General features: G+C 38.8%; 1 protein-coding gene across 1 annotated transcript in view; it reads left to right on the forward strand.

Moving 5' to 3' along the window:
- cacna1c (calcium channel, voltage-dependent, L type, alpha 1C subunit) overlaps positions 1–23,470 on the forward strand; it is a 615,084-nt gene that overhangs the window by 573,688 nt on the left and 17,926 nt on the right. The window contains exons 41-44 of the mRNA XM_059978076.1: positions 7,742–7,876; positions 13,583–13,935; positions 14,578–14,604; positions 23,276–23,404. Of these exons, the coding sequence (XP_059834059.1) occupies positions 7,742–7,876; positions 13,583–13,935; positions 14,578–14,604; positions 23,276–23,404 (644 nt within the window). The remainder of the gene's footprint in view (positions 1–7,741; positions 7,877–13,582; positions 13,936–14,577; positions 14,605–23,275; positions 23,405–23,470) is intronic.

Below are 23,470 nucleotides of genomic sequence, written 5' to 3' on the forward strand. Positions count from 1 at the left end.
ATATTGCTTTGCAGGTATTAACTTTGCCATGTTTCTCTGTCAAAAGGGCTTCTGCCAGCTTGTCTCTGCATATCTTTAAACAATATTCTGTTCCTGCAAATCAGAAATGAGGCATAAACCCCATATTCCCACGTGGCAAAAGGTGCCTGCTGCCTCACAACATCTGGAAATCCACCCCACTAGTCTCCCAAATGTTGGTCCATATATACAGTCTATACATAACTCAGGGAAGATCTGTAGCAAGCAGATCAGTGCCTGACATTCTGGAAACCATCATTGTGCTTTAATTCTGTAGAAGCCTGCTGTATTTCACTACCCTGGAAAAAGATAGTTACTGGGTGATATCAGCTGGTGATAAGATTATTACTCTGATTTGTTACTCTAGCCTCGAGATGACTTTAGAGGATAAGTCTAAAAGGCCCTGCTTCAGACCATAACTTTTCTGGCAGAGGTTGTGACTAAGTAACAGGCAACAGCAAACCATAGATAGAATAACAGATACATGTAAGATGGATTATATTATTTGGAGAGAAAATAATTTACTTGAGCTCCATTTAGCCACTGCCTACTGTCATTCCTCTCTCCACATCCTGTGGTATCAACTGTTTTAGTAGGCTGTGAAACAACAGATTGCTGGACTATTGTCACAACGTGTAAGCCCTTTTGTTAATAATAGTTTTGAGCTTGCTTCTTGACAATATATTCTTGCATGGTTCTAATACAAGCATCCATTGTGCACTCGGTTTTCTGTCAAAAGCTAAACTAAGATGTAGTCCAGTCATAACTGACTCAAGATGTACATTGATAGAGATGGTAGCCACTTGCACACTGGCCTCCAATTGACTTTCACCCAGGCCTCACCATCAAGAAGCATTTTTCTGTAGTTTCCCATTTCAAAGTACTAATTTTGTTCTCCTGTGAATTTATACCAATACTGCCTCAGCTACAGCTTACTCCTACCTCAACACTATCTCAAAACTTGCTCATTACACACTTCATTCATCTATGAAATAGTAGCATATGATAATTGAAGTGGTAGTTCAAATTGTAAAATCAAATGATGAAGTGTCTTCACTGTTACTTTCCTGTTGGTGTCTGGCTAATTATACTTCTTGTTATCTAATTAAAAAAAGACACACAGTTTCTAATGAGGGAAGAGTTTGGTGATAATGGTGAAGTTAGGAGGTCTATTTTACAGCATGTGTGGCTTGAAACTCAGAAGATATTGTGGGATAGAGAAGTAGATTGTGAAAAGGTGGATCATCTTAAACTGAATCAGTAATTGAAAATAATTTATTGTTGGAAATCTGAAATAAAAAGCAGAAAATACTGAAAATATTTAGCAAGTTATGCAGCATCTATAATAAGAGAAAGATCCTTCATCAAACTCATTAGGTGATTGATGGTAGAATGATCATTTGAAGAATGGCTAATGATTAACTGAGATTATGTCATTTGAAAATGCATTACTGAAACCCTACCACTCTTCAGCAGTCATTAAGCATCACATTTAGGTCTTTGGAATTTAACCTCTGTGACTATTTCTTAGCCCTAACAGATCTAGCATATCTATCTTCCTTTCCATTTCTTCTGAAACACCATCCCAATACATTTTTCACATGTTGCAACATTTTTGTGTGCTTCCCAGACCAGATTCACTTATCTGACCAGTGCACCTTCTTTTTAAGAAATGCAACATAGGCTTGATTCGCAGAGACCAGCTTTAACTATTACAAGGAAGTCAACATTTTTCAAACATGACAAAGTCTGCAGCTGCTGAAAATCCAAAGCCACGCACACAAAATGTTGGAAGAACTCAGCAGGTCAGGCAGTAACAATGAAAATGAATAAATGGTCAACGTTGTAGGCCGAGGCCCTTCTTCAGGACTGAGAAGAGAGGGGGAGACACCAGAATAAAAAAAGAGGAGGAGAGAAAGGAGGCCAGCTGGTGATGAGTGATTCCAGGTGGGTGGGAAAGATCAAGGGCTGGAGATGAAGGAGTCTGATCTTTCTGGAGAGAAGAGTGAACCATAGGAGAAGGGGCTTCCGGGGGAAGTGATAGGCAGGTGAGAAGAGGTAAAAAGTAAAAGTGGGGAATAGAGGAAGGAGGAGGGAGAATATATTTTTACTAGAAGGAGAAATCAATATTCATGCCATCAGGTTGGAGGCTACTCAGACAGAATATAAGGTGTTGCTCCTCCACCCTGAGGAGGCATGGAGCAACATGTCAAAATGGGAATGGGAATCCAAATTAAAAAGTTTGGCCACTGGGAAGTTCCCCTTATGGCAGATGGAGCAGAGGTGCTCAACAAAGCAGTTCCCCCAATTTACCACAGGTCTCACCAATATAAAGGAGGTCGGGTCAGGAGCACCGGACACAATAGACGACCCCAGCAGATTCAGAGGTGAAGTATTACCTCACCTGGAAGAACTGTTTGGGGCCCTTTTTTGCCTTCTTCTGATGTACGCATTCAATGGAAAGTAAGTTTAATGCTGACTACATTAGGTAGTTGTGCTAATAAGCAGGCAGAATGGAGACCTTTTGCTTACATTTCAAGTAAATGTCTCATGCAAAGTGAATATTGTGATTTCCATGCTTTCTTTTACAGGCTATTTAATTTAGTAACGTGTTCTTTGTTTCATTTAACTGGTCTTTCATTATTTTATTTGTCCATTTTAGCTTTTCACTGAAAAATCACAAAATAATTTTCTACTAGTGTTCTGCTTTCTAGCAAAAATGATTGTTTCATGTCATTCAATATAAGAAGATCTCTCATTTGGTTGGCTTGTCTATGCATTTATTTATGTATTGTGAGAAATGTGTTTAAAATTGAATCAAACACCGACAAGGCATGATTTAGAAAATTACATGAAATTGAACAGACAGATGGTTTTGAATACTTAATGAAACTCTGAAGTGGAAACAACACAAATATGGTGACAAACAAAGACACTGAGAAAAAAACAATATTTTTTCTTTTAATAATATTTCTAATGTTGGTTTCAGCAGGTGGAAAACAATTAATTTATTTGCTGGCAGAGTTCTGTGTCAAGTATGGGGGAGCCCTTTTTTCCTAGACTTCAGGCAAGAAGTCAAATTGGAATCCACAAAAAAACAGAGATTTCTAACCTTCATTCCAAATGAGCCAATTAAACTCTGCAAGTAAATCTTTACTACACTTAACAGGGACAGACAGATAAGAAGTTGAACCTGAAAGAATACATAATGAAAACCTGAAATACCCATGTTATTCACATGAACATTTGTGAAGCAACTCACTTATTGAGCAGCTTATGTCCAGAGTCCTTTGTGCATCAGCTTTTGTATTTGGAATGGACCCTGTTCTGCCAGGGTCCTGCATTACATTGACTGTAAACAATATTCTGACAGTGGGGGAAAGAGAGTGACTAGTTCACATCACACATTTAAGAATTCTGCCCTGATATATGATAGTTTCAATGAAACACTTGCAGGTAAGACCTGATGCAAGTTGCAGTCAGGCTGTTGGGAATGTCCAGAATGTCCCAAGAAACAGTTAAATGTCCCTTTGAAGGGAAAATAAAAACTAACTCCAAATTGTCTTCAGGCTGGAAAGGACAGCAGGATATCTCAATTGGAGTGACTGTGTGCTGTTATTGAATTAGGGAAGGTGCCTTTAAAGCACCTTAACTGTAAAGGGTGTGCAGGACCAGACCATATAAATGATCAGAATTCTATCCCTAAAATATTCGTCTCGTGGAACATGGACTTATCTGACTCCTCCTTTGACTCTACTGAATTCTGGTGAGTATTAAATTGTTTTACTTAAACCCACACTCTTTACCTTCAGTCCAAACAATTAGCATTAACCCTTCTCTCACTTGCATCTTAGTAACATAATTACAGCACCTTCAAAACTTTTTTCTAAATCCTTTTGCTCAAATAATTGACTCTGCATTACTCCTGTTGTGAGATTTCTCATGTTCAAAATTCTTGCAAACTTTCATTGTGATATGTAGTCATTCAGTACAGCATCAGATAAGAAAAACTTGTGTTTTTACAGATAATTCTGCCACTTTGAAGTTCTCGGAAGCAGAGCAGCAACAAATCATCATTTTGTTGAGAGAAGAATTACGAAGAATCTTGTACGGCTGGTGCAGCAATGGAAAGTAAAGAAGTGCAAGGAAGGCCATAATGGAAACCGTTCCTAGAATGTAAGAGCACGTGGCTGGAGACAATATTCACCTGAATTTATCTGCCACAGGAGCAACGCAAAAAAATAGGGACTTCAGGCAGAGTTCACAGGTGTAGTGCCTTCATCTCCCCCACAAAGTTCCAGAGCATAAGAAGGGGTTACTTAGCACTTGTGGGCACTATGCAAATGCGGGTTCAACCACATGAACAGGGACTTGCGTACGTGGTAAAATGTTTTGCAGTAATGTGGAGTCTGATTGTCATAGCATGCAGTCACTTTGGTCAATATAAGGCACTAATTTGTAAGACTCCATCATGTAAATTCATTGATCTTGTGCTTCCTCAGGAGCACATGCTGGAGGTAGGATTGCGGCACAGTTGTACCAATTCTCCAGGACTTTTAACTAATAGGAGTTTGAGATCAATGAATTTACCCACATGAATCCACTTTGTCAATTATCAGAATGCTCCAAAGTCAACTGAAGACCAACTGGAGAGAAATGGCGTTTTATCTGGGGACATAGTGGCTGATGTATTATTCCGTAAACATGTAGAATTCCTTTCAAAGTTCAAACGAATGGATTGTTATATTTGGAAATAAAAACATTGTATATAATTGTTATTGTATATGATTTTCATATTATGATACCTGATCAGGCACTGTATGTGCAAAATACTGTGGATGCTGGAAGTCTGATATAAAACCAGAAAAAGCTAATCCTCAGCAAATCAGGAAACATCTGTGGATACAGAAATAGTTAAATTTTCAGATTGATGACTTTTCATCAGTACTGGGATATGATAAGATTCAAAATGCATTCTTTTCCTTTTCTTTTCCTAATGACTTGCAGTTCTTGCTATACAGTTGCATTTTAAGACAAATATTTTCAATGTTCATGTTGCACTAATCTTTATGGTAATTTGTTTCAATTATGTTGCATTTGATTATTTCTAATATATTGTGTTATAAGGTTGGCAATTATATATTGAATACCATTTCATTTAACTTCTATGACATCTACATTCCAAATAATTTTCCAGTTACCATAAAATGCTTGGAATAAAGGCTTTGGATCAATTTCTCCTTTGTGTCATTTCCCTTTTCCTTGACCAAAACAATTTTTCTTATTTCTTGCAAAAATTGCTCTGAATTTCAGCTTGGTAATGTTATTTAAAGTATTTTTCTTGAAGATCTATTTTTTTTTATGTTGTGCAACTCAAGCTTTGTTCATGGATGTTCAGGTGAATTATTTGTCATTGCTTTATCTACCTCTGGAGTCTGTGATATGATTAGGCAATACACACTTCCAATGGTCTTTCTTTATGTCTGTCTAATTTTTCATATGGAACTTTACACTGCCACCTCTTTATTCCCTTAAGAACACTTAGTTATGTGGTCTAATTTCTTCACCCTTGCTAGATCTTCACATCATGCTTATTATTCAATGCATGGGTGCCACATTTGAAGTTTGAAGTATTACTAAAATGCTTTTGTTCTCATTACCTTATGTGGCAAAATGAAGTCCCAACCCTTCTCACTTCCAGTAGCTGAGCAGGAACACTGGAATTCTGAAGCTCAAAGGCACCGTTTCATTTTTGGTAGCAATATGTAGTGTGTTGCCTTACTTTTCATGAATTCTCTGAAAAGCTGTCTTCTTATGCAGGTTACGATTGTAATTGCATGTTAATATATTTTTTTAAATTATTACCATAATTGATACTAATGTTTTTAAACACATTTGTATAATGCATAATTTCCAGCGTAAAGCCCAAAGCATATAGTCTACTAGCTATAGATCATAGCATTTGTATTGGAAGTAGATTGTATAATGTTTTGTAATATGAATTGCATTGGCAAAGAAATGTTTTTGATTTCTGTTTTAATGTCTGAAGAAATAATGCAGGTTTCAAATACACCCTGAAAAACTGGAAATGTCACGCACACACCCACAATGATTGGTCACAAATATTTCAGACATTTTGTTCTTCAGTATAATTGGAGAAATACTGGAAGTATTCAGGTCATGTAGCATCCGACAGAGAAAAGTTAATTTGTGATTTCTTTGTTACATGAGGTGATCTATGATCAGGAAACATGCACAATGTTTTAGAACTTCTACTACATATTAAGATGTCAGAATAGAATAAATATTCTTTTCAGGTAATCTCTGAATAAAAAATTCACACTGGACATTAGTTTTGTTTTTGAAATGGAGTAACATAAATTTATTTTGACCCATTGAAGAACAGAATATGGGTACGCAGGCAGCCACATAATATTAACAACCAAAACAAATATCCCTCCATGGAAGCAATATAAGAGGACATTAGACATGAAAAGATATAAAGAACATAACTTGTATATATGAAGCTTCCAGTTGCACTTATACTGTATGTTATACTTTCTGAGAATATTTTGATACGACTAAACTGACCTTCTGCACATCTGATACAAAAGCTAAATTTTGAGTTAATAACCCCTGAGTGCATCTTGGACAGACAGAGCCTCTTCTTCAGGAGTCACACCTCTGATTTCCTCTTGTGCTATTATTTCCTACTGGCTGTAACGAGGATATATACCTACCAGATAAGAGTTGATGCTTATTAAATATATGTAAATGATAAATTATTATTTCTGATATATCTGTTATAGAGCATTCTTATGTTGTATGACATTCTTATGAATGCTTTATTTCTCTGTGCTGGGGCCTGTATACATTACAGTAACACACAAAATAGCCATACTTTTGTTTTTTATTTATGACCTAATTGTTACAATTTCTAGAAAGAAGAGGGCCAGATATCCATAAGCACATCCCAGTGTATTAACAAGGTTGCAACTGTGGGTGGAGCAGTATCTATTCCAACATCAGTATTTAAAATCTAGCCTTCAAAGTGTGGAATCTAAACAAATATGGGTTCTGTGCAGTATACTGCCCTTTTGCCTTCCCAACAGGAGAATAATATTTGGGGTATTATTTTTTTCCTGCCAACAGCAGGCAGAAGTGTTAAAATTGTATTAATTATGGGTCACCCATGAAGTGCTCCAGAATATTCACTCAAGACAGAAAACATGGCATAAAGTTCGACTAAAAATAATCAGAACTGATGCGTGGTTTCTCTTTGTAGACTGAACGTACGACAAAGAACCAAAAGTAAACACTTAACACTTTTGAGTGACATTCTTCCTTTCCTTGCTTAGTTCTGAATCCACCTCATTACAGTGTTGGTTTTCCGGGCAACATCTGCTGCTGCCAGCTCAGATCTCCATTGATCTCTTCATTTGAGCCCCATTGATACCATTTTTCCAGATTTTAAAAGATTCTGCCAGCTTGGGGCAAGTGTCTTTGCCACCTGTACATGTTGTTGCCCAGATTGTGGTGGGAAACCAGTGGGTAAGTTTGCAGGTCCATTCACCTTGATTCTGCAGATGGCTAGTTTAGAAGTGGTTGACGGGATCTTTTTAATTCCCTCCTGATTATTGTGGAATTAATATGTAAAAACATTATTTCACTGTCTAAAAAGAAACTTTTAGACCCTTTTTCCGCATTTATTTTTCCTTTATAGGCGGGTCTGCGTACTTTGCATGACATTGGCCCTGAGATTCGTCGAGCCATATCAGGGGACCTGACAGCAGAAGAAGAACTTGAGAAAGCAATGGCAGAGGCTGCTTCAGCTGCATCTGAGGATGATATTTTCAGGGTAGGTTTCACATTAGATCATGCCAAAAAGCTTAGGGATTTCAATAAAACTGAAGACTTGCACCTAAATTCCATTATAATATGCACTCTTAATGGTTTACTGATCTATTTATCTAACAGGGTCATAGAGTACTGCAAGTTGAAAATAGACCCAAGATCCCCATCTAAGATATCCCATTTTGCCTCCATTTCGTTCTAAGCATTTCATATCTATGTACTTGCCCAAATGTCTTTTAAGCATTGTACCTTCCTCAACCACTTCCTCTAGTAGATCATTCCATATGTGCAGCACCACCTGCATGTAGAAGATGCCCCCTCAGGCACCTTTTTACTCTTCCTCCACTCACTTTAACCAATGCCGTCAAGCTTTTGATTTGCTTTCCCAGGGAAAAAGACTGCGTATTCATCCTTTCTGTGCTCCTCATAATTCTGTACACCTCTATAAAGTGATCCCCTCAGCCTCCTATGCTACAAGGAGGAAGACTTTACCTACCCCTGCAGTCATCTTTTTTCATGAAATTACCCATGCAACTTTTCACCAGTATTTTGCACATTATAATATAATTGGCACTATTTTGTAACTTTACAGGATACATTTGGAAGTAATGTTAAAAGTATGATTGATGTGTTAAATTCCAAATGCTCATTCTGAGTTGCTGGGGAAAATAGGAGTGGATGCTATGCTCCTGGAGCTGGAGTTTTGGAAGTCAGTCTGTAATCACAGCTCCTGAGGCAGATCAGCCTTGAAACCCCTATTATATTTTCCATTGAGTATCAGTAAAAATGAAGATGAGTGTTCTCTGACCATTAACATTTTGAAAATTTGAGTTTTACTTGTTGAATTGATAAAAAATAAATTTGTTTTAAAACAGGACTAAGGCACAGAATGGGAACTATATGTCAATGGGTTTAATTTATAACAGCTAGGATAAAATATTAGATTTGTGTAGTATAAAACATTAAAAAGAGCAACATGTATTTGGAAATAACTGTCCTGTTTCACCGGTTAATATTATTAAATGTCTTTTAAAAATATAATCTCTTTAAATTATCATCAAGACTCATTTACTTATCCACTGTTTTGCTATTTTTTTAAAAGCAAAAAATTGAACATTAACTGCACTACACCCACCATCCTATCTATATTCTCATTTCATTTGTTCAAAAAGGAAAAGTATAACTTTGTCATTTACAAACAAGCCTCCCTATGTTCTAAAGCATCACCACCTGCTTGTTAGACCATAAGATTTAGGAACAGAATTGGGCCATTTTAACCCATCGAGTTTGCTCTGCCATTTCATCATGGCTGATCCATTTTTCTTCTCAGCCCCAATCTCCTGCCTTCTCCCTGTATCCCTTCCTGTGCTGACCAATCAAGAATCTATCAACCTCTGCTTTAAATATAGATAAAATCTTGGCCTCTACAGTTGCACCACTCTCTAGCTAACGAAATTCTTCCTTATCTCCATTCTAAAAGGATGCCCCTCTAATTTGAGGCCGTGTCCTCTGGTCTTAGACACTCCCAGCACCGCAAACACCTTCTCCAATCCACTCTATCAAGGCCTATTTTACTTTTACGTTGTGTTTATATAATTGGCCTTTCAATCTTTTTCTTAAACTTCCTAATTTTCTTTAGCACAATTGGCCAAAGTCAGCATGGTTTCCTTAAGGGGAAATCTTCCCAGACAAATCTGTTGGAATTCTTTGAAGAATTAACAAGCAGCACAGACAAAGGAGATGCAGTTGATGTTGTGTACTTGGATTTTCAGCAGGTCTTTGACAAGCTGCCACACATGAGGCTGCTTAACAAGATATTATAGGAAAGGTGATAGCATGGATAAAAAGATTGGCTGATTGGCAGGAAGCAAAGAGTAGGAACAAAAGGGGCCTTTTCTGATTGGCTGCTGGTGACTAATGGTTTTCCATGGGTGACGGTACTAGGACTGCTTCTTTTCACATTAGTTGGCAATGATTTGAATGCTGGAATGATAGCTTTGTCGTCAAGTTTACAGATGATACAAAGATAGGTGGAGGGGCAGGTAATGTTGAGGAAGCAGGGAGTCTGCAGTAGGATTTGGACAAATCAAAAGAATGGGCAAAGAAGTGGCAGGTGGAATATAAGACTATGGTCATGCACTTTGGTAGAAGGAATAAAGGGATAAACTATTTTCTAAATGGAAAGAAAATTCAAATATCAGAGGTGCTAAGACTTGGGAGTCTTTGTGCTGAATTTCCTACAGGTTAATTTGCAAGTTGAATTGGTGGTAAGGAAGGCAAATGCAATGTTAGCATTCATTTTGAGGGAACTAGAATATAAAAGCAATGATGTAATGCTGGGGCTTTATTAGGCATTGGCCAGGCTGCACTTGGAGTATTGTGAGCAGTTTTGGGCCTCTTATTTAAGAAAAGATATGCTGATATTGTTGAGGGTCTAGAGGAAGTTCATGAGAGTGATCCTAGGAATGAAAGGCATAATGTATGAGGGTGTTTGAGGGCTCTGAGTCTGTACTCACTGGAGTTTAGAAGAATGAGGAGGAATCTAACTGAAGCCAATCAAATATTCAACGGCCTAGATAGAGTGAATGGCACAATCCTGGGAAGTGTTGTAGAACAGAGAGACCCAAGAGAATAGTTCCCTAAAAGTGGCAATATAGATAGACAGGCTGGTGAAGAAATCATATTGCATGCTTACCTTGGTCAGTAATGGCATGGAGTACAAGATTTGAGATGCTATGTTACAGTTGTACAAAAGTTGGTTAGATCACACTTGGAATATCGTGTACAGTTCTGGCTCTTAAGCTGGAGGGAGGGTGTGATTAAGTTGGAGACAGTGTAGAAACAATTCACAAGGATGGTGCCTGAAATTGTGGGGGGGGGGAGTTATAAGGAGAGATTGGATAGGCTGGGTCTATTTCCCCTGTGGTGAAGAAAACTGAAGAATGATCTTACTGAGGCTTACCAAAATATGAGAAGCATAGAAAAGATAGATATATACAGTGTTTTTCCCAGGTTATGGGGTGTCCAAAAAGAGGGGCATAGGTTTGTGGGAGGGAAAATATGAAAGAATACTTGAGGGGCAAGTTTCATATGGAGATTGTTGGCTATATGAATGAGCTGCCAGAAGAGATTATATAGGCACGTATAATTACAACATTTAATAAATACTTACAACATTTAATAAAGAGAATCATGAATAGGAAAGGTTCAAAGGAATATGACCAAATGCCCAGGCAAATAGGTTTAGGTTAGATGGACATTGTGGTTACTATAAATAAGTTGGGCAGAAGGGCCTGTTTCTGTGAAATGTGTAATATCAGTTGCTAATCTTCATAAAGTCAAAGCTAATATAAAAGCAAAAGACAGGGCATACAACAATGCAAAAATTAGCAAGAAGGTGGAGGATTTGGAAGCAGTGTTGAAGGGTGTCAGGAAAGAGAAGTGATTGCAGTTACTATTACAAGGGATAAGGTGCTCAAAAAGCTGGAAGACCTGAAGGTGCATAAGTCACCCAGAACAGATGATCTGCACCATAGGGTTCGGAAAGAGGTAGTGTTAGAGATTGTGGAAGCATTAGTAATAAACTTTAAAGAAATGGGAAATTATAGACCAGTTAGCCTGACCTCAGTGGTCGAAAAGATGTTGGAGTCAGTTGTTAAGGATGGGGTTATGGAGTACCTGGTGTCACAGAACAAGATAGGACAAAGTCAGTGTGGTTTTGTTAAGGGAAAATCTTGCCAGACAAATCTCTTGGAATTCTTTGAGGAGATTACAGGTAGAATATAGATAAAAGGGATGCAGTGGTTGTTGTATATTTGGGATTTTCAGATGACCTTTGACAAGGTGCCACACATGAGCATGCTTACCAAGTATTATAGGGAAGTTACTAGCATGGTTAGAGCTTTGGCTGATTGGTAGGAGGCAGGAAGTAGAAATAAAAGGATCCTTTTCTGATTGGCTGCCAGTGACTGGTGGTGTTCCACTGGGGTCGGTGTTGGGACCACTTCTTTTTATGTTGTATATCCATGATTTAGATGATGGAATAGATGACTTTGCTGACAAGTTTGCAGATGATACAATGATTGGTGAAGGGGCAAGTAGTGTTGAGTAAACAGGAAGGTTGCAGAAGGACTTAGACAGATTAGGAGAATAGGTAAAAAGTGGCAACTAAAATACAATGCTGGCAAATGCATGGTCATGCACTTTGGTAGAAGAACTATATGTGCAGACTATTTTCTAAATGGGGAGAAAAATCAAAAATCTGAAATGCAGAAGGACTTGGGAGTCCTTGTGCAGAGCACCCTAAATGTTAACTTGCAGGTTGAATCAGGTTGAAGGCAAATATAATGTCAGTATTCATTTCAAGAGGTCTAGAATATAAGAGCAGGGATGTGATGCTGAGGCTTTATAAGGCACTGGTGAGACCTCACCTTGAGTACTGTGAACAGTTTTGGGTTCCTTAACTAGGAAGTGGGATTGGAGAGGGTTCAGAGGAAGTTCACTTGGATGATTCCAGGAATCAAAAGGGTTATCGTATGAGAACTGTTTGATAGCTCTGAGTCTAAACTCGCTGGAATTTAGAAGGATGAGGGGAGATCACATTAAAACCTTTCAAATGTTGAAAGGCCTAGACAGAGTAGATGTAGGAAGGATGTTCCCCATGGTGGGAGAGTCTAGGATAAAAGGGCACAGCCTCAGGATAGAGGAGTGTCTGTTTAACACAGAGATGTGAACAAATTTCTTTAACTAGAGGGTGGTAAATTTGTGGAATTTATTACCACAGGCAGCTGTGGAGGCCAAGTCACTGGGTGTATTTAAGGCGGAGATTGATGGGTGCTTGATTGGCCGTCAAAGGTTACGGGCAGAAGGCCTGGAAGTAGTCTGAGGAGGGAGGAAAAAGGATCAGTCATGATTGAATGGCGGAGCAGACTTGATGGGCCAAGTGACCTCATTCTACTGCTGTATCTTATGGTCTTATAAATATGGTGCAGTTTTGAATAATTTCATCGTCACACTTGGAAAGGCATTCTTTTGTAGAATGAAGAAATATTCAAAAGCTAAAAGCTTTGGTCTAATCCATATCTGCACACTTTAAAAATTAAGGGCTCTGAATGAAACCCATGCTTGTTGGAACAGCATAATTTATAGTTGAGGCACTGTACATCACAGCACTGTGTGCAGGACTGGAGAACCGAATGTTTAGGGTGGATAATGGGATGACAGTCGTGTGAGCCACTATGTTCTGGATGGAGTTAATCTTCCTGAGTTTTCTCAGCATTGAATTCATGCAGGCAAATGTAGAGTATTCATAGCACACACGGAAAAGACTGGGAGTGTCAGGAAATGAGTCACTCCCTACAAGATATCCAGCTTCCGAACTGTTCTTGTATCCGTCGTGGTAGTGGTTGGATCAAAGGAGTTTCTGCTCAGATACCTGTTAATGTTTAGTTAGCTGTGTGGAAATAATTCAGAGTTTATTCATCCTCTCTGTTCTGTTAAAGCTTGGCTCTACTCGGACAGGCAAATATTGACAGTCATTATGTGAGAAGTCAGGAAATTAAATTCACATCTTTCCAGCTGTGGCAAGTTTATTCCTCCAAATTGCATGACACTTGGCAGCTGGAATTATATTATTCTAGTGAAAAATCGATTATCTATGTAGCATGCATAATATTGAAATTTTTAATACAACTCTGTGTTTTCTTATTAGAGGGCAGGTGGCTTATTTGGTAACCATGTTGGCTATTATCCAACTGATGGCAGAGGCACATTCCCTCAGACTTTCACCACTCAGCGTCCTTTGCATCTCAATAAATCAGGAATCTCTCAAGCTGAGACAGAGTCGCCATCCCACGAGAAACTGGTGGATTCGACCTTCACTCCAAGCAGCTATTCCTCAACGGGGTCAAATGCCAACATTAACAATGCGAACAACACTGCAATATCCAGATTCCCAAGCCCAGTCAATTATCAAAGCACTGTCAGTACAGTGGACGGCCATGGTAACTCCCTGACGTCAGCACTCCTACTGCAAGGCACAGCATGGAAAATCAATCCCAAAAGGTAAGTGTGTGACGTACATAATGTGATTGATAGTTACTTTGTTGCTTCATTATTTCAACATAGTTGATGTAGGTAATGTTAACGAAAGAGGAAAAGTATTATGACTACAGCACGATCCCACCATAACAGGAATATAATGTTAGACTCCCCTAAAATAGACAATGTGAATATGGTTTGGACCAATTATAGCCTGAAGTATGATAATATCACCCTTACAATTACTGATAGTATGTACACAACCCCAATGTAAGAGGTAGTAAGTTCAGATAAGGCCATAATTAGACTGACATGGAAGAATGGAGCATTGATCACCAAAAGCTCTGCCTCTACCTCTAGCTGTACCTACAGTGCACTCTTTTCCACACAAATGTTGCTACGTACAAGTATTGTGTATCTATTACAGTAATTCTCAGGTGAAACAACAGACTTGCTTCTCCATTCACTGAGTCACATTAGTTCAGTATTAGCCTCACTAATGCTATGCAAACATAGCAAACCCCCAACCCAGCAGAGTATTGCAGTGTGAAGCCTTATGCTTCATGTTTTTTTTATTTTATTACTGTGTCTTCTTGTTGTAATATGAATGTAAATCAATATCTAATTAATTTTTCTTGTCTACCTTCGTGCTCTCTTGTGAAATAGGACATGGTATTATGAAACACTTATCCGGTATGTGTGCTTCTCAGTGTTCTTCTGTTTTAACTCTGTGTTTCTTTTTTGTTTGCTTCAGTTAAATAAGAAATGTATGAAAACAAAATAATTTGAATGCTAAAAATATGAAAAGATAGAAATGGTGAAACCAATAACTTCCATGGAGAGAGAGACAGTGAATGTTTATGAAATTGCAAAAGGAATGGAGATAAAGTAAGAAATAATAAATTTGGGGAAGTATAGAAGCAGAGTAAAATAAAGGGAAACAATGAATAAAAAGGAAACAAATAGTGATCATTGTGAAAATGAGATAGATTAATTTGCAAAATGTATACTCAAACAAATCCTAGGTTTTGTTGAGTAGGGATTCCATTTGCTTGTCAAGCATATGAAGGTCTAAGTCTACTAAGGCAAGCTTGTGAGCTACCCAGTCTTCTTCCTGTCTGTTCCTTTAGTTATAATGATTTACATTACCTTGAGTTCAATGTTAATTTAAAGAAATAGATCACTGCTCAACAACCAATTGTTCTTCATCACCTCAGAAGAAATCTGCATGCCTATAACATCAGTAAAAAAAACAGCAGAACCATCAAACTCATTACTAAATAAAATCAGGTGTCTAAAGAGCTAGATTTTAACTGTTCTACATAATAAAAGCAATATAGAAATAGTTAAAATGAAGCAGGAACCAAACAATCATTTCTGGTCATGTCTTAAATAACTCTTTTAAATTAACTATCCAACTTAATGTGAAAGATTGCCTTTTAAGTTTTGTTTCTGGCAAGCAATACTTGGCAAGAACTTTGATCATGTAGGAGTAATCTTTTTGTATTTGAAATTGTCAGCTTATTGCATGCATCATGAATAAAGTTATTTGTGTATGATACATGATTGAACAACATTTCCAGCATTCTCTAAGCATGACCTGCACAATCCAATGATTTCACAGCACCTCCAACCCAATTCAGATAGGTCCCCTTTATTTTCATAACCAGTGCCCATACCTTCAGATCACACACCATCAAAGCACTTTGCCCGTCCTCTGAAGCACATTCCCCATGCCCCACAGCTCACAACACTCGAAAGACCTTATCCCATATCTTGATTATTGTATAATATATGAGTAAGTTGTAAATATATGTTTGAGTACACATTCTTGATTTTTAAATAATTTGTTACTGGTTAATGTGTGAATGCATATGTCATCACGCTACCACATGAAACGTGCGTGCCTCTCTTAAAGTCAACACAAAGTTAGACTGACACTTCGGACTCTCGTGTCTTCCTTTGAATTAATTTGTTTGGAAATTACAAAACATAACTCTGACTATCAGCCCCCACCTCTTATCACTCAGTAGTATCTCCCCCCTTCCTCTCAAGGCACAATTATATCCTCTATCCATAGATCCTCCTTCTCACAGCCATCACTCGCAACAGACATGAGGCAAACCCCTTAATGCTGAGTCTATTTCTTGATTCCTCTCCACCCATGGGCCTCTCTCTCCTTATAGTCCCACCAGATTGGGACCTAGACTTCAAAACCTGTGCACTTCAAAGTGTACGAAAGAGAAACCTTATTTAAAGCCGATGCATCTGTAGAGGAAGGCCTTGGGCCAGGTGTGATGCTGAACTGTGGTAAATCCACAAACAGAATGTTGATTAGTCCAGCATATAGGAACTGTTTGCTCTACCTTTGCAGGCAGCAAACAGTATCTAGGCCACAAGGCTATTTTATTCTTGGACCTGAATGATGGAGCAGCATTGACTTCCCCACAGGGAAAACCTGTCAGGGACAATTCAGAAGCCAGAAAATTACATTTCCACTTTCTTTTTAGGACAAGGTGATGAGGCTCTTTACAAACAGGTGCTGAGTTTCTCTTGCATAACCATCCTCTCTTCCGATCACGATTCCATGTTGATGCTGAGTCCTAGTCCAGGCTATTGAGTCAAAATTTAGACAATAAACAATAGACAGTAGGAGACAATATCTTTTGTCTCCATGTTATGTCATTTGACCCACTGAGCTCCTCCAGCAATTTGTTTTTTTGTTTTGGAGTCCAATATCTGTCGTCTCTGGTGTCTCCATTCTTGTCTCCTGAGATTGGTCTCCACAGCTATCGTCTTCCACCCCTTTTGGAGTGTAGCTCTGGAGCACCTCCTGAAACCGTGAAACCCATTCACTGCCATGTTTTGCCATTTCTGAAATGTCTCCCAGGTCAGCTTTGGTTGTAGAGCACTCCTAGTAATTACAATGGAAACAGTACCAGAGGTGAATAAATATGCAAATTTGCCTCAAACTTGCAAAGTGGGTTGAACTGATGCATTGCATAAGCATAAATGGTGCACTGCCAAGGTAATAAGCCAATGAACAGTACTGTTGCTGCTGGGTTCATGAAAAAAATATAAAAGTAAGTTTGTAGCATGAATTACCAGAAGCTTGAAGCAAAATTTATGATGCATTGTGACCTCCGGGCCCCTTTTCGGTGTCCAACTTAGTCAAGAGTTCACCAAATGATATGGCATGGCAACTGGCCTCTCAGCCCGTCTGGTTCATGCCAACCAAGGAATTCCATCCAGCTAAAACCGTTTGCCAGCATTTGGCTCAAAAACCTCTAAACCTTTCCAATCACGTCCATGTTACTGTCTAACTGCCTTTGAAAAGCTGTCATTGTACCTGCCTCAACCACTTCATTCCACATAGTGTATACACCACCCTTTATGTAAAAAAGGTTACCTCTCAAAATTCTAAAAATATTTCCCCTTTTACCTTAAACCTGTGCCCTTTGCTTCTTTTTTCTCCTGGGAAAAAGACTGAGTGTATTCAAACTATTTATGTTCCTCATAGTTATATATACCTCTTTAAGGTCACCTCTCAGTCTCCTATGCGCCAAGGAATAAAATTCTAGCATGTCCAACTATTCCTCATAACCTAGCCTTTCAGGTCCTCGCAACACCTTTCGAAATACTTTCTTCATTTTTTCCAATTTACTAGTATTTTTCCCATAGACTGAATACAATATTCCAAGTACTGCCTCAAAATGACCTCCCAACATTTGTATTTGATGGCCTTACTGATGAAGGCTGGGATGCCAAAAGCCCTGTTCACCGCCCTATCTAGCTGTGACTCTGCTTTCAGGGAAACGAACACTCCAAGGTTCCTCTGTTCCACTATACTCACCCAGGGCCCTGCCATTTTGTGACCTACTAACCCGTATGCCTTTCAAAAGTGGGAGGAGAACATACAAACTCCTTACAGATAGTGGCAGAATTGAACCCAGGTCACTGGCACTGTAATACAATTTCACTAACCACTATACCGCCGTGCCTGACTTTGCAAAACACAATAGCTTGCTCTTATCCAAATTAATCTGCATTTTCCATTCCTCAGCCCACTTACTCAGCTGATGGAGCCCCCTCTAATTTTTGATAACCTTCATTGCCCACTATGCCACCTGGTTTAGTATCTTCTGAAAACTTATTAACCATCCCCTGTACATTTTTATCCAAGTTGTTGATATACATGACAAACAATAAATGGGCTTAGAACCAGCCTCTAAGGGACACCACAAGTTACAGGCCTCCAGTCTGATAAACAACCTTTCACCATCACCCTCTGCTTTCTACCATCAAGTGTATCCAACTAACCAGCTCTCCCTGGATTCCATGAGACCGAACCTTCCAGATCAGACTACCATGTGGGCCCTTATCAAAGGCCTAACCAGGATCCATTTAAACCACATCTACTGCCATGCCCTTATCAACTTTCAAGATCACATCATCAGAAAACTTAATCAACTCAGTTAGACATGATCTTCCATGCACAAAGCAATGCTGACTACCCCTAATTGACCTCTATTATTCCAGATGCATGCATATCTTATCCCTCAGAATCCTACCATGGATGTTAGACTTACTGGCCAACAGTTCTCAGGTTTTTCTTTGCCATCCTTCTTACGTAAATGCATAATGTATGTTATCTTCCAGTTTACCAGCACCTCACCCATGGATAATGATAACTGAAATATCTTGGCCAGGGCTACCACAATCTCTTCTCTAGCCTCACACCTTGTTCCTCAATATACCTGGTCAGGCCCTGGAGATTTGTCTAACTTCATACCTTTTTAAGATATTCAGTACCTCCTTAATCACCAAGATCTTCGCCTATGCTTTTCGTGGTTCTGAAGTTTTCATTCCTTCCTCCATGGTAAAAACAGAGGAGAAAAATTCAATAAGCACCTTGCCCATCTCTAGTGGCTCCACACAAAGATTCCCTTTTTGTCTTCGAAAGGCCCTATTCTCTCCCTAGTTATTCTTTTAATATACTTATAAAATCTCTTTGGATTTTTTCCGCTAAAGTTATCTCATGGTTGCCTAATTTCCTTCTTCAACACGTTCTTTATTTCCCCATATTTCTCCAGGGATTTGCTTGATTCTAGCTACCCATTCCTGACCTAGGCTTCACTGTTCCAGGCTAGAGCCTAGTATCCCTTGTCTTCCAGGGTTGCCTAGTCCTACTGGCCTTAGCCTTCATTCCAACAGGTACATGCAGACTCTGGGTCTCACCATTTCACCTTTAAAAGCTTCCCAATTATCTATGCCCTTTGCCTGCCAACAATCTCCTCAAATGACTTCAAAACGGTAAAGTTCTTCTGGATAACTGCCTTCATTTGTAACATGATAACTCTGAAATTTTGCTTAAATTATAATTAATATTCTACTTAACCATTTAAACTCAAATGTTAATAATGTCATCACCTTAATTAACAATAAATTGTAACTCCTGGTTCTCTATTTCCAGTTGATCATTTTATTTTAGTGATCAGATTTGATTCTAGGAACAAAAGTCTTTATTTCCATCTAAGTTGCTAACATTGTTTTACTAACTCTACCAATATTATTCCTTCTTTCCGTGATCTTACATGGATTCAATTGATCTGAAACCACACTATTTCCCTGAAGTCAACATTGGTTTCTTTTAAGACCAAATTAACGTGGTCAAACATATATTTAGGTCTGATCATCACAGCAAAACATCCAAGATAACCCAATATATCCTGAATTATATTATCAAGTAGGCTTCTTCCTAATGAACCAAGTAAGTTGATTGACAAGAATTTCACCAGAAAATCTTACAGAGTATAGCCTCAAGTTAGGGTAGGACTTTACACTTACTATTTAAATAAATGACCTCCAGAAAACTTTAGGAAAAAGTAAAGTATCGAACAAAAAATACAAATACGAATTTCATAATTGCTGTATTATTGAGAAATAGTAAACAGTGCTAAATGTGTTCACTCTAATGGTGATATGACTAACCTGACTGAATCAATGGTAATCTCTCAGTTAGAATCAATTACTAAATTTATCAACTGCTGTCTCAGAGATTTGATCTCCATTCCTTTGGAGTTATAAATCAAAAGTTAACGTTAGAACACAGAACACTAGCGCAAGCACGGGCCTTTCAGCACACAATGTGCTGAACCAGTTGGATTAGTAATCACATGGCCAACTAAACTAACCTCTTTGCCTACACAATGTCCATTTCCTTATATTTTGTTCACATTCCTGAGTTTATCTAAACTTCTCTTAAAAGTCTGCTTTGTATCTGCCTCTACCATCACTCCAGGCAGCACATTCCTGACATCCAACACTCACTGTTGGATAAATATTGAAAAAAATATTGCTTCTCACATCTCCTTTGAACTTACCCACCCCCCCCCCCCCAATCTTAAATGTATGCCCTCTGGTATTAGATTTTTCAGCCCTGGTAAAGAGATACTGTCTGTCTACTCTGTCTATGCCTCTCATAATCTTAAACATCTATCACGTCTCCATTCAGCCTCCGCTGCTCCAGAGAAAACAACCCAAGTTTGTCCAACCTCTCATTATAGCACATGCCCTATAATCAAGGCAGCATCCGAGTAAACCTCTTCTCCACCCTCCCCAAAACCCCCTTCCTATAATGTGGTGACCAGAACTGCATGTAATATTCTATTTGCGGCCTAACTAGAGTTTTTAAAATTTGCAACATAACTTCCTGATTTTTTAACTTAATGCCTCAACCAATAAAGGCAAGCATGCCATGAGCCCTCTTAACCACCCCACCAACCTGTGAGCCACTTCCCGGGAGCTGTGAACTTGAACCTCCAAATCCCTCTGCAGATGATATGAATCTTCATATCATCTGCAAACTTACCATCCCACCTATCTACATTTTCATCCAGCAGTGGTCCCAGTACAGATCCTTGTGGAACATCACTAACATAGACCTGCAGCTAGAATAAGTCCCTTCGACCACTACTGTCTGTCTTCTATAGGCTAGCCAGTTATAAATCCAAATGGATTATTCACCATTGATCCCATGCATCTTAATCTTCTGGATGAACCTTTCTTGAGGGACCTTGTCAACTGCCACTCTAAAATCCATGTAGACAACATCCACCACTCTACCTTCATCAGTCTCCCTTGTCACCTCGTCAAAAAATTTGATTGAGTTAGTAAGACATGACTTGCTCCACACAGAGCCATGCTGGCTCTCCCTAAATAGGCTATGGTTTTCCAAATGCTGACGAATCCTACTCTGAATAATTTTCTGTAGTAACTTCCCTACCATTGATGTGAGACTCATTGGTCTGTAGTTTCCAGGATTATCTCTGGTTCCCATCTTGAATAATGGGACAACAATAGCTACTCACCAGTACTCTGGGACCTTGCCTGCGGTTGGAGAGGAGAAAAAGTTATTGGTCAAGGCCCTAGCAATCTCTTTACTTGGCTCTCTCAATAACTTGGCATATATTCCATCAGTACTTATCCACCTCAATGCTCTTTAAGAGACCCAACTCCACCTCCTCCTTTACTTCGAAATGCCCTAGCATATTAATACCCTTGCCACTGATCTCCCTATCCTCCACGTCCCTCTCCTTGGTAAATACTGATGTAAAGTACTTATTAAGGATCTCAACCACATTCTCTGCATCCAAGTAAACATTCTTCAGTGGTTCCATCCTCTCCTCAGCTATCCTCTTGGTCCTAATACATGGATAGAATGCTTGGGATTCTCTCCAATCCTGCTTGCGAAGAACTTTACATGGGCTTTCCTAGCCCTCTTAATTCCCTTCTGGAGTTTTTTCTGGCTTCGTTCCAGCTTCTTAAGGGCTCTGTTTGATTCTAGCTTCCTAAGATTTACATACATTTTCTTTTTCTTCTTAACTAAATTCATCACCTCCCTCCACATCCAAGTTTTTCTTCCCTTGACATCATTGTCTTTCCTTCTGACCGGAACACACCTGCCCTGTACTGTGTAGTTGGTCTTTAGACATCCTCCACATGACGGATGTGGACTTGTCCAAAAACAGTTGTCCCCAGTTAATTCTCCCTAGTTCCTGCCTAAAGTTCTCATGTTTGCCATGCTCCAATTTAATACTCTCCCACAAGGTCCATATTTATCCTTAATTGCTACCTTAAAACCGAAGGAGTTGTGGTCACTTTTCCCTAAATGCTCAATCACCAAACGGTCAGTTACCTGTCCAGGCTCATTACCCAACACCAGAACCTCCTCTTGTTGGGCTATATACATATTGATTTAAGAAACCCTCCTGGCCGCAGCTAACAAGTTCTGCTCCATCTAAACCTCTAGCACTAAGAACATCCCAGTATATATTAGGGAAGTTGAATTGCCCCTATTGTTTTTACACCTTTCCTTAATCTGCCTGCCTATCTGTTCCTCAACATCCCTGGGGCTAGCACCCTTCTTGTTTCTGTGTTCTACCAATATAGACTCAATGATTGAGCCCTACATTATGAACTCTCTGAGTGCAGCCGTGATATTGTCCCTGATTAGTAGTGCAACTCCTCCCCCTCTTTTACCTCCATTTCTATCTTTCCTAGAACATTGAAATCCTGGAATATCAAGCACTCATCCCTGTCCTCTCTCAACCAAGTCTCTATATAAAGGCCACAACATCATAGTTCCGTGTACTGATTCATGCTCGGAGTTCATCACCTATATCCATAATACTCCCAGCTTTAAAATACACACACTTCAAGCTATCTGTTCTGTCGTATCTATTGCGTTGATCCTGCCCGATTTTACTGGCTCTGATATCTACCTTCCTCTTTGCTTTCTAACCTGGTGCTCTGGTTCCCATTCTCCCGCCAAACTAGTATAAACCCTCTGTTTGTCATTTGAATTTTAATGTTATCATTCTGTAATATCTTTTGAGCTTACTTTGAGTTCACATGTATGAAAGTTATAACCATGTTTTAAGGGTGTCAGTAATTATTTGCCGATGTTTTTGTTAAGTGGGCTTCATACTTCAGGCAATAGATTTTTCCCCTCAATACTTCCCACCATTATAGAGCTTTTATTTTAAATTAAATGATGGAAATCTGAAATAAATACAGTAAATATTGGAGAATAAGTTCAGAATAAGTTTTAAAGATGCAATCTCTCAGATATTAATCTGTCCTTTTCAACCTTCTGCAAATTTCTAGCATTTTCTGTTTTTGTCATTTGCAATCAACATTTTTGCATTAACAAGGTTCAATAACTGTAATTAGTTGTTGAAGTGCATGATCATTCACTTGAAAACACATGATGTCTCTTCTCAAGAACATAAATGTGATTGCCTTGTTTCTCACATTTTAATACTCTAACAGTGATGAATTGGTACACTTTCCTCATTTCTAGCTCGTACTCTAAAGATAGTCATTTGCCCATCATTCAGCGAGAGGAAGTATCCCCTGATGAGACATGTGACGAAGACTTCAATAAAGATACTGATTGCTGCAATGAAGAGAGCATGTTCTCTTCACAATTGTGAGTTTTCCCTTTGGTGATTAGGTGGCAGAGAAATGTTATTAAGCAATAGAAACGTCACTGAAT

Source organism: Hypanus sabinus, chromosome 8 (genome assembly GCF_030144855.1).
Source record: "Hypanus sabinus isolate sHypSab1 chromosome 8, sHypSab1.hap1, whole genome shotgun sequence".
In the NCBI taxonomy this organism is placed as follows: domain Eukaryota; kingdom Metazoa; phylum Chordata; class Chondrichthyes; order Myliobatiformes; family Dasyatidae; genus Hypanus; species Hypanus sabinus.